This window comes from Columba livia, chromosome 16 (assembly GCF_036013475.1).
Source record: "Columba livia isolate bColLiv1 breed racing homer chromosome 16, bColLiv1.pat.W.v2, whole genome shotgun sequence".
In the NCBI taxonomy this organism is placed as follows: Eukaryota; Metazoa; Chordata; class Aves; order Columbiformes; family Columbidae; genus Columba; species Columba livia.
Genome location: NC_088617.1, coordinates 7,332,862 through 7,345,148, shown reverse-complemented (window position 1 = coordinate 7,345,148; position 12,287 = coordinate 7,332,862). Strand labels below are relative to the sequence as shown.

General features: G+C 42.8%; 1 protein-coding gene across 22 annotated transcripts in view; it reads right to left on the bottom strand.

The window, feature by feature from the left end:
• KCNQ2 (potassium voltage-gated channel subfamily Q member 2) overlaps positions 1-12,287 on the bottom strand; it is a 73,498-nt gene that overhangs the window by 14,813 nt on the left and 46,398 nt on the right. For 8 of the 22 annotated variants that reach the window (XM_065032313.1, XM_065032315.1, XM_065032318.1 and 5 more), the window contains 3 exons: positions 6,512-6,735; positions 5,432-5,540; positions 4,762-4,893 (listed from right to left, as the gene is read on the bottom strand). In XM_065032313.1, coding sequence (XP_064888385.1) covers positions 4,762-4,893; positions 5,432-5,540; positions 6,512-6,735 — 465 coding nt within the window. Of the gene's footprint in view, positions 1-1,776; positions 1,885-4,761; positions 4,894-5,431; positions 5,541-6,511; positions 6,736-12,287 lie in introns of those variants that run through there. The other 14 variants (XM_065032316.1, XM_065032323.1, XM_065032319.1 and 11 more) reach the window with 5 other exon arrangements.

The window sequence follows — 12,287 nt, the reverse complement described above, 5'->3', positions numbered from 1 at the left end:
ATGGGACATCACTCGGCTTTGTTTCTCTTCCTTCACTGGGTGTTTTCATATGATCTGGGCAGCATTGGCTAAAACAGGGGTGTGCAGGCTAAAAAGGTGTCCGTGGGAGTATGCAGATGCCAAAAATTAGACAGAACATAAGTCTTTTAATGGGTGGGAGCAGAGATTTCAGCAACTTTCTGTGCTCTGCTGCTCTCTGGAGCCTCTTAGGCACAGCTCAATAATGAACAAATGAGATAATTAATTTTAAAAGGTAGTAATTATAAAAAAAAAAAAAAAAAAAAAAAAAAGGCTTAATGTCCAAAGAGCCCAGGGGGCATGTGTGATCAGCTTTTTATCTGGCCATCAGTATTAGAAATTGTAAAAATAGGGGACGGGGCTGGAAGTCATTACCATTAACCTGATATAGCAACCGATCTGGAGTGAATAAAATAAATCTCCCAGTTTGAGGCCTCCTCCCCATCTATCAGCTTTTCTGTGTACAAGGCACAAGCTTTCATGTGAAAATATTGCCTCTAATGAAGGCTTGTTGTACACCTAATATTATAGGTTTAATACAACAAAATCCATTTGAACATGTATTTTTAGTACAAAATCAAAATGTTGCTGAAGAGAAGAAAGTTATTGCATTTTTAAAAACTAGTTTTGGGCCTCATAATTTGGCAAGGAGGAGAAATGGGAAAAATGTTTTTCTGAGGGCCTCTTTCTGGGGATTCTGGAGAAAAGTAAGCTTTCAATATTCCTTTTACTCACATTCCTCTAGTGAAGATTACTCAGAGCAGCTTAAATAAAAATCAAGAGATTTGTCATGTATTAACTCTTAGGGAGGACAAATATATTGGGAAAAAAAATATTTGAGGGTAAGCTTGTTGTATAGCAAAATCATCTACTATTTGTGCATGGAAAAGGTCTTTCTGGCAAATATTTACACCTGTCTTGTGCTCCAGTGGTCTCAATTCAAGGTGAAAATAGAGCTCAGCTCACAGCCCTGCTGATCAGACCTCAGGATGCCCTAAACCGGGCACTTCACTGAAAATATGTTCCTCATGGCATCAGCTTGAGGTTTTACCTACGGAGAGAACTTCATAGGGACAATGAGAAAAATCTCACTGTGTGACTGAGGGCTTGGTTTGACTCCTGCTCTTCTTTTTGCTTGAAAAATCAGGATTCTTATTTTTTTTTTAAATCTAAGTCCCATGTTTGTAAAATTTTAACACATTTTTTCCCCCATGGTTGATAGAGTTGCGTCAGCAAGAAAAAGAGCCCACTGTGTTCATGGGTTGGAAACACTTCATTCTTACTTTGTCCACTGAAGTAAACTCATCTCACAGTGCAACAAGCTGCAGTGTTTAATCTTTCAGAAAGGAGATCGTTCGGTTTACATTGGCTTTGTGGGTAAATATTTCACCTTTTACATTTGAAGACAGCCTGATAAAATATGAGATTTTTAAAAAGATAAGATTTTGCTTTCTAACGCCTAGAAGAAGACTGAAAATAGAAAATACACTAGCTGAAGAAACTGATGGTTATTGATGACTCTATGAATGTCCCTTCTTTGTTTTGTTTTGGGTTTTTTTTCCTTTAGTTTTCCTGGTGTGAAATCTCATTACTGAAAATAAATCAGAGCATCCCCAGAGTAGCAAACCCTTCTGAGTTGTGATTTAGCAAGCTGCACCACTAAACAAAATATGCCGTCATATAACTGGCATGAAAGGGGTTTGACATTAAGCAAATGAAAAAAAATCCAGAGAAAACGGCATTTTGATGAATCCTAACCTAGGCGAGTATTGGGGAGATTCTTTGGAAGAATACATGGGTCCTTTGGTTGGATACTTCTTATGCCGGGGAGTTGAAGGGGGCGGGGGACCCACAATCATATCTATCCTGGCAAAGTAAATAAGAAAATAAGACACGAGCAAAATGCATAATGAAGTAACACGTAGAGAAAAGTTGGTCAGAGAAGTTACAGAAAGAAACAACTGAAAAACAGAACAACAGAGAGACAGAAAGAGAGAGAAGTTGAAAATATATTCTGCTGGAAACAGAAGGCTCTGTCCTACCACCTGGTTTTTGGTGAAAGCCAGAGTCTCACCCACCCTGGGGACAAATTTGGAAATTTAGGCACCACTGAAAAATCATTAGGAGATCTCCCCACCCCAGATAGAATAGGCAACATGCTTTACCCTCTGGAATGTATCTGCATACGTGTAGCAATATCCCATTGAGGTGATTGGATATTAAACAATATAAATTAATTCTCCTTTCATTTCCACTGCCTGACAACACACATATCCTCAGCTAGGTCAGAAAAGCACGAGCCATTGGGGTTGGAGAGATACGCTGTGGGATTGTACGACTCAATGAATGGAGACATCCATGGTTGGCAAGGTTTCAGGATGAGACACGAGACAGTGTGAACACAACACTGAAAAAAACACATTACAGACACACCACAGTGACAGAGGCATTAATGATTAAAGAGGAAAGTGCATGTAAACACCCCAGAAATTTGCTGGAATGCAGCTTTCATCCACCAAAGCCCTGGCTACAGGAGACCACAGCCAGCCCTGAACTGAGCTGGCAGGGAGAACATAGTGCTTTGACTGTTGAAGGGAAATAAAAATATCTGTTCTTTGATTCACTCTGTGACAGCCCCCCTGGGTTCCGCCACATGAGTGCACTGTACTTCTGGTACCAGTTGGTCATGTCCCAACATCGGCCATGGCCACCCCAGGCACAAGTCTACAGGGTGGCCCTTCCAGTTGCACTGGGCAGGTGACCAGCCATGGGACCCCTTGGTGCACACCTGGTTGTGATGATAAGTCCTTTGAAGGATGACCCCAAGGGAGTCTGCAACCATCACTATCACTGTTTTTCTGCTCACTGGGGACAGTGAAACCAGTGAAGATGCCTGGTAGGCCTGGATCCCAGCTAATTCACACTTTTAAAGCAGCTCCTGATCCTCCTGATATCTCTGCACTGGGGTGGATAGTCCAGCCTCAGGAACCTCAGCCTCACAGTCCCACGGGTACAGCAAAGAGTAGAATTCAGTTTGGTCCTTGAGAGGTGCCATTCCTTACCCCAGGCCCCCAAAATCAGCCAACCAAACCACTTTATGTTTGCAGCACTTCACCTTGAAGGATTGACCATGGGGGATTTGGGTGGATGGTGAGACAATCTGCCACACCAGCTCAGGGGCTGAGACTCAGGTATTCCACCTGGAGCCAGTGGAGATGACAACCTCAATGGCTCACTACCCACTGCAGAGGCAGCCTGGAAGCTTCATGTTTCAGGTTTTTAAAGTTAGAAAATATAAATCTCCTTCTCTTCTTCCCTCTCCAGATTTAGCTACATGTCTTGGATCTATAATCATTGAATTCGTACTGAACGGGTGTGAGAGGCTCAAAGAGAGGAAATTCTCCAGAATATTTTAGTCTCCATCGCAACGGAGAATTTATCTTCCGGCTACATATCTGCAAATGGGAAATGCACAGCGTGCAGCAACACTGCAGAAGTATCCTCTTCTACTTGAACATCAGAAAAAGCAGAGTTAAAATGATCTCTAAGAGATTAACAGAAGAGAGATTCCTCTTTTACCTAAGACAATTTCTTGTTCCATTCTTTGAGTTCATATTAGCTCTTCACATGCTCAAGCACATTTTTTTTTTTGCACATTTGGTGACTCTACCAGGCACCTAGATGGATTTGAAATTAAAGGAAAACTTCCCCAATGGCTTCCAGAGGAAGTTGAGCTGCCACAGCCATCAAGAGAAATACTTTTGTTCTCTAAAGGTAAAAGTAAATAGTAAATTATTTTGACGGGAGACAGCCTATGGCCAAGCTCTGCCTCTGTTCTGGGTGTCCTTTGAGCTCAGCAGAACCAGGGCTACTTATGCTGAGCTGACACAGCCAGGGGGTGTTGGGGTTTTGGGGTTCAGTTTTCAATGTGAGACATCAGGGCTGGGGGAGGAGTGGCCAGACAAAAAGGTTTGACTCAGATCCTCTGTTCAAGAGACCAAATTCATCTGGGGTGATCATAGCAGAAAATGAAATTTTAAATGCTCTTCTCTGATCCATTTTTCCCTTTTTCACATTTCTTTCCCTACTAAAACTAGCTCACCTCCCCTTAAAATTTGAGTACGGAGGCTGAAACGTCACTTGGCTAAACTCCCCTGCATGTATTTTTGGCAGACTGTGCCATTTGAGGAGGGATTTCTCCTCCAACAGCATCCCACAGCGGGACAGAGCTGCTGCTTCCCCACCGCCCTGCAGCAGCAGGGTCACAAACAGCACACCAGGTTTTATTCTGTATCACTCCCAGAAAGGTACCAAATTAGCCATATTAGCCTTAAAACAGAGGCTCCATACCTTTGCTACCCTGCCAGGAGGACCAGAGAGATATGCCTATTATATACTATAATAACTATATATATAACTATATATATACATATATATAAAACCTATTATATACTATAATGACAGAAACTCCCAAAATAAAGTGGAAGGATGAGCTGTGATTTTTGTGGGTATGTCCTGGGGCATTAAGGGAGTTTTAGTGGTAAAACATCCCTAATTTGCAGTCCCTATCCTGCTCATTGCTGTGGGTTCCAGCCACAAGCATCAATGTTTTCCTTGAGGTTTTCCCTTCAGAAGAAAAAGAATAAGTTGTAGCTGCAAAGGAAAGTGTCTCTCTCCTGGCAATACCCCCACGATGAACAAAAAACAGTGGAAAAAAATGAAGCAAAGAGAGGGGTCTCTTGCCTGGCCTGAAGGTTTTTAATCCGGGACAGCATGTCCAGGTGACCGGCGGAATATTGCTCGATGACATCCATCACGTCATAGGGCCGAAGGCTCTCCTTAAACTTGCGCTTGGAGACAAGAAATCTCATAATGCTGTGGGAGATGGAGAGGAAAGGGAAAATATAGTCTCTGGGTAGCATCCTGACCTGCTTCGCGGCAGATGGAAAACAACTCAGGGAGCTGCTTTGAAGGGAAAAATTGAACAAATCCCAACCCTGCAGGTTTGGGAAAGGATGCAGCAATAGGGGAGAGGAAGGGGATTGCAGGGGCTGGTGACTGAAGCCCTGTCTGTGATGTGGGGTCCCTGATGTCCCTTGGACCATCAGTTATGCAAGCGTCCTCTCTGCACTGCCTTTATAAATGTCAGCATTAAATCCCAGAGCTGGTGAGAATGATCATTTGGCTGCATCCCTGCAGGGGATTTTCCTGTCTCTCTGTTTATTCCTTCCCTCAGCAAAAACTGCCTTTTCTGGCAGAATTTTCTGTAAAGGAGGGCAGGCCACCCAGGAGAAAATCAGCCTACAGCACAGACATTTCAGCATTTGCCACCTCTGCTTGGACTTTTTTTCCTTTTTTTTTTTTCCCCTAATATTTATTTTTCTGGACCTCTTTCCCCCTCTCCCTCTCTTACCACACAGCCCTGATGCTGACTTTCAGTCCCGGTGTCAAATCTTCCGTCACAAACTCGCAGTTGCAGCTTTTGTTCTCATCAGGAATGTCTTCTCCAGGGAGACTTGCTTCTAAGTTTGGGAGAGGGAGAAATAAAGACAGCACGTTACTATTTCCCATTTAAGAGAGAGAGAGCTGGGTCACAAACAGCAATCCCAGGGGGAAGCAGCAAAGATATCACTGCAGAGCATCCTGATGGGAGCATTTCTCAAGATGGGCTGAGGTGACATCCAGCAATGCCAACTGCAGCTCTCACCCATCTCTCGATGCCACATCCCTGGAGACATCCCAGGCCAGGCTGGACAGGGCTCTGAGCAACCTGAGCTGGTGAAGATGTCCCTGCTCATCGCGGGGGTGGTGCTGGAGGAGCTGGGAAGTTCCCTTCCAACCCAAACCATTCTATGACTTCCTCTTTTCCCCATCCCTACATACATAAAGTCTCCTTTATTTTACTAATTTCTTTAATTCCTACTTGAATGTGGATAAATGTAGTAGTTTCACCTATGCTGAAGTTCATATTAATAAAAAAGTTGCTTCTAAATTGTAGAATCACAGAATGTCCTGAGTTGGAAGGGATCCACAAGAATCATCGAGTCCAACTTGGGACTTTGTTCTCTGAACCATGAAGTTAAAAGCAATTTAAATATTCTGTCTACTAGGGGCTCTAAAATGTCATACTAGTAGATGTGCTAGTGTTGAATTCAAATTTATGTGGAATGTTATGAAAAGCTTTCCAGACAAAAGCCACCATTTTCTGTTGAGATCAGGCATCGTCCTTCTAGCAGCTATATATCAAGATTGTTAACGGTTGGACTCACAATCTTAAAGGTCTTTTCCAATCAAAACAATTCTATGATTCTATATACGTTATCGTGGGTGTCAGCGGGTGTTTTCTTATCTCTTATTATAGCCCAAGCTAAAGGACTACAAGGGAAAGGAAATCTACGGAAGGACATTGGCTGGCACCTTCTTAAGTGGGGAGGAAGAGGATGTCAGGGCCAGACAGGGATTTGGGATCTGGCACATCACTCCAAGCCCTCACCTTCCGAGTTTTGCCGTGATGCCGCTCCCTTGATGCGGAAAGCTTGGCGGGCTCGGCTGCGGTCTCCAAAGCTCCAGCTCTTGGGCACTTTGCTGGGGCTGTCCTCGATGCTCTGGTCAGCGCTGGGGGACCTCCGGATGCCCTGAGCCTGTGGAGAGCCTTTCCCTTTGGTGCCAGCACCGCGGGGACTGGAGAAGACACGATCTTTCAAACTGACCTTCTGACTGTTCAGAGAAACACGTTGAAACAAAGACAAAAAGGAGACAGCAGGAGGAGTCATTCTGGAAACCACGCAGTCCTTCCCCACCAGCCATTAGAAACCAAGAGCACTTCCAAGCAGCAGTAAGATGGAGTTTTGCTGTTGGCTTTTTAAAAATATATATATATTTATTTTCTTTATTTTATTTTTTTTTAAGAAATCTTGTAGAAATGTTTTCGCCATAATGAGTGAAATGAGAATGATTATTAAGAGAAAGAAGATAATGAGGACTTAAACAGGAGCCCCTCGTGGGATGCCAGGGCTGGCGGGACAGAATGACGTTAAACAATGAGGTTATGATTCCTTAAATCACTGATCGGTTCCGATCATGAGCGAGGAAGCTTTTCTTTCACAACTGCCTTCCTAAGCCCTAGATCTAATATGAAAATACCAATAAAAAGGCCTTTATCTTAAACTTCTTACTTTCTTGGCAACACTTCACTTGTGCTGCTCAGACCTGTCCTCTCCCTTTCTCCAGCTCCTGTATTTCCTGCCTCTTAAAACATGATCAACCCTTTTTATATATTTCAAAGAGTTCCTCTTTTTCCAGTCTTATATTCAAAGACTTAAATACCAACACTCAGTATGCAACTCCTTTGTACCCTATAAAGTTTCAGTCTAAAAGCTAACTGCCATCTATCTGCAGCTCTGCTATGAGCGTAATAAACGTGCAAAGCAAAATTTTACAGAATGTAGCATTTTATTGTGTTCTTTTTTCTATTAGAATCCCATTTCTTTAAAATCTCATAATTATGGTTTGAAAAGAAGATCTCTCCAGAAATAGAGATGATCACACTGAGAAATAGTCTGCTGAGCCAGCTCTGACTATCTTCCAAATTCTGAAATTTTTTATTAAAAACTTTCACCCAAATGAAGTTGACGAATTTTCACGCTAAAATTGCAAAACAAAAAGATTCTGTGAATCTTTATGAAAGTGCAAACTTTATAGAGGCAGCATTGGGGAAACCAAACGGCAAATAGTTTCAGATAATTTGATATTTTCTGAATAGCAACTGATTATTAAAACACACTAACAGACATTATACAACCAGTACAAGGCACTTGCACAAGTAGCTAATATTTTATGTATAGGCAAATCAGAAGAGAGTAAAACCTCGGGTGTAATTCCCAGTACCCTGTACCACTGCAGTAGCCGCTCATCATTTTGCTGCAAATGCTCTGACTCAATTTGTGAGAAGAACATGGCAGGAATTTCAATTTCCACTTAAGATTTCCAGATTACCAACCAAAGACCTGTTTTTTTTTTTTTTCTGTCTCTCAGCAGCATCACCTTAAAATTCAGGATCAAACAATTCTCCTGAGCATTCAAAACTGGCACGAGCTTCTTCAATCAGAATTTAGCTGCTGATATTTGAAGCAAAACAAAATGCAGCTCCCTTTTCCCCAGCTGGACTGTGCTGACAGGAACAGACATTCATTTTTGTCAGTAAAGGAAGAAAATATGACTTGAAGACACACAGGAAACAGATCTGTTGAGTAAGTAGGTGCTATTTTTACAAAGGCACTTTACATTGCAAGATGTTGAACATTTACAGGGAGAGAAAGGTGCTTGGGCAGCATTTTCTGAGTAGTACAGTGGGATTCTGGGAACGGGGAGCAGGGGGATCTGTGGCCATCAGCTGGGCAACAATTTTGAGTTAAAGATACGTTTGAGAGAACATAAAATTTGTTCATGACCGAGTTAAAAAAAGCAAAATTAATCCAATTAACACCACGTTTTTAATTCAGGTAAGTGCTAGAGATTTCCTTGCCAGCGTGCTGCCCACCAGCCTGGCCAAAAGCCATGGGACCAACTGACGTTCAGCAGAGCTGAAACTCAGATCAGAGGTACAAACCCACAGGAATCTGGGAACAAGCGTGTGCCTAAATACCTTTCTGGATGTAAGCCTTAGTCACTCATGCTACCAAAATCATCGCACATAATGAGCCAAAGGTTTCAAAGCAATTCTCATTCTGTGTTTCTTGGATTAGAAATCAGATTAAAATTTTATTTGCCATTTGATCCTAAATCACAATAAATGTGCTGCAAATATTTGCCAGAATCGTCACAAAAGGCAAAAAAGAAAGCATTGAACTCAGTGAGGAACACGAGCAAAGAGTTTTAAGGCTGACAGCATGAGGTGCAACACTTCTACACATTAAAAATCACTTAGAAATCTGATGAGCAATTAAGATATGGATGGGTCTTGTTCCTGAATACTCACTACTCGGAAAAAAGCCTCACACCTGATGTAACTTCTTTGTTTTAACACAGACAGCATGAAACGATATGAACAATTTAATGCATTATTCCTTCTGCCATGCAATTCTCTCATTGGAAATGACACCTGGAATCACATGCAAGTACAATTCCTGCAGAGCAGGATGCTGTTGGGGTCTGCAGGAGCTGGTAGGAGAGAGCCCAAAAGAAACATAGACATATATAGAGATATACATAGTCAGCTAATCCAAGATCATGTTCATAATCAACCAGAAAGTCACGCAGAGTGACGCAGTGTCTCAGAGAAGTGGCGTTTCGCTGTCACTCAAGCAGATGGTAAATGAGCCTCTGTTTGGTGGAGGGCGTATGAGTCAGTGACACAGACATGAGGAAAGCACTAACCCAGCCACACACCACGACACCAACTGATGCTTGTGATCGTGACATCTAAGGGTGGTGTGAGCATGGGGCAGGAGCCCTGCTCAGCCCAGGGAAAAGGGAAAGAAAACTGTGGCTTTACAACCAGAGACAAAGATTATGGGAAGCTGGAACAGCATAATGGGCCGTGCTTCAGTTCCTGGGTCTTCAAAACCACTTGCAGTTGGCAACCATTAAAAACATAACAAAAACATTTTAAGGTTTCCAGGCTGACTTCTAGGGAAGGTTTACAAAACTTTCAGCTTTTGACTTGAGTTTAACAGAAACTGAGTTGAACTTTTTCTCTGCTGCCAGTCAAAAAATGAGCACCCACTCTGGATGAACACTGAAAGACTGATCGATCCATGGGCCCACAGCTGATGGAAAGGTGCTCACTACTTTAGCAGATTCTGCATTTAGGTTCATGTAGGACCAAGAGCCCAGCACTCAGCAGCAAAACACACGAGAGCCAACCCTTAAATGAGCTGCCATCAGCCTCCTTAGGATGCTGGGGGTCTGAACTCCCAATTTGAAACCCTCTAAATTTGGCTTCATTCTTCAGTTCTCTATAGTATTAAATCAGCACTTCTGAAAAAACGTGGGCTCGTTACATTAGCAATAATTTTGGATTAATAAAAAGTATCTCCTGTAACTTCCTATCATTGATTTTTAACTATACTTGAGTAATTGTTTAATTTTCTCCCTTCATTTTGCAGTCAGCAAACACCAGCCAAACCGAGCTGGACTAACAGAGAGTCAGATCCACGTCTGCACATGAATTCAACCAGTAACAGTGTTCGTTCATTGGAGAAGCTATGGCCAGGAGAAAGATGTTACCTCCTGTTGGGAAATGAGGCTGCTTTTTAATCCAGAACTTGTGCTGAGCTCATGGCACTTGAGAACAGCTTGTTAAAACCAGGCAGGAGTGAATGACAGCCTTTGTGGCTATCCCTAGGCTCCGGTCTGGTCTCAGGTGCAAATAAGAGACAGAAACCAATTACTGAGACATGAAGGAACAGAAAGTACATCTGTGTGTGCAAAACTTGCCATGACTAGAGCAGAAACCAAGAGAGGACCAGGCTCAAGCCTGATTTCAGAAAAGCGCTTGCAAAGGTGAATTCAGCCCGGAGAAGGGAATTGTTAAAGCAGAGCAACCTGGGTATGAGGAAAACAAAAGGTCAGCCAAGGATCTGTGTCATGGTGAGTAAGCCCTCATCTCATCCTTGTGCACAAGCACCATGTTAGATTTGAGTTGAAGGGATACGCTGAAATCACAACTGGAAAGACCAGAGCGTCACCATCCCCATGGCCACCATGTAAAGCCCGGCTGAGCAGGGGGCCTCAGGTCGGCAAACGGACACTGGAGCCAGACTCATCTTTAACCTTGGCCTTCAGTGTTTTGCAGTTATCCCATCACCCCTCTCTCCCTAGCACACAGCAGTTTTTCTCCAAACCGACGTTGAGCGCTCTCAAACACCACGTCACACACAATCTACATTTTCTTGCAACCTTTTGCTATTTGCCAGCTCGGTTGTTTTGCATTTCAGGAGCAAAGCAAAGCATCTAGATTGCATCTTCGAGCTGGCTGATTATTCCCAAACAAGATTTCAAGAAATATTCTCCCTGCAGGCCGGGCAAGGGCTCTGCAAACACCTTCACTGCTCCGTGTGCCCCTTCCCACTAGCAGGTCTCTGCGGTACCTTCATCCCTCTGAGCAGATGCCAGGAAAGTATCTTACAAAGCAGAATTTGATAGACTTCCTAATCTGGCTTGGTATAGTTACATTACTCTCTAAAAATGTATGCATTATTGCATTTATTGACTAGAGACCATTGGTTTAGTACATTAAGAAACCACAGCTTCTAAGGAGTTTTCTATTAATTTACCTACACTGAGTTTTCCACGATTGTCTCATGGCTTGCAGTTATTTCGTTATATGCATCCTAGATGATGGCTTTTAGCACTCAGCCTCAGGTACATCAAAGCGCTGGCATCTGCCCCCATGAGTTTGTGTGGTGGGGGTTTACAGGCAGCCCCAGGGGCCAGGAAAAACAAGACATTTTAATTATTTTTAAATCCCTTCAAGGTTAACCTACGGTTTTACTAAAGCACAGTGTGTAAAACACTACATTCAGGACAGATGCAGGTAACAAAGATGCTCTTGTAGCTACTCCAGAGCTCAAGACTCCTTTTTGACTAGAAGAACCACAGTCTGTAAGCCTCCTTCTCAGGGTCTCCAATGGATTAAGGTCTTGAGATACTTATTTGTTTAATCCTCCCTTTCCCTTGCAGGACTCAAGATGGGGAAGATGAAATGAGGACCACAGTGGGAAGGAATTCAGTAGAAAATAGAAAAAAATATACTGGCTTTACCACTTAAAAAAAATCATGCCTAGGAAGACATGCAAGGAAGACAAAGATCAGAGTGGCTGATTTTCCAGAAAACAGAAGCAGACATGGACAGGTGAGAGGACAGCATTACGAATATCACCGCTTGTTTTAATCTCTGCCAAAACCAACCTCAAAATTAAGCAATTGAAAGGAGCCTTTCTCTGGGGAGGGGTCCCTCCTCTACCTCCAAGGATAAACCAACCTCACCTGGCAAACGGAAACCCTGCAAAAGTCAGGAGATATATATACTTATTTATTAGCTAGACTGTTGACCAAATCTTTGCCATTTGGAAAACTACTGAAATGCTGTTTCACAACTGATGATTGCCTGATATTTAAACCAGTTTGTTCAAGGATGAACTTCCACACCACTGTCAAAATGCACAGCAGGAGGCTAACTCAAAAATTCAGACTATTTATCCAGACACAGGGTATTTCCTACCATGGAGAACTGCTTATTACAAACTCTAGATCATGCCCACTTCCTC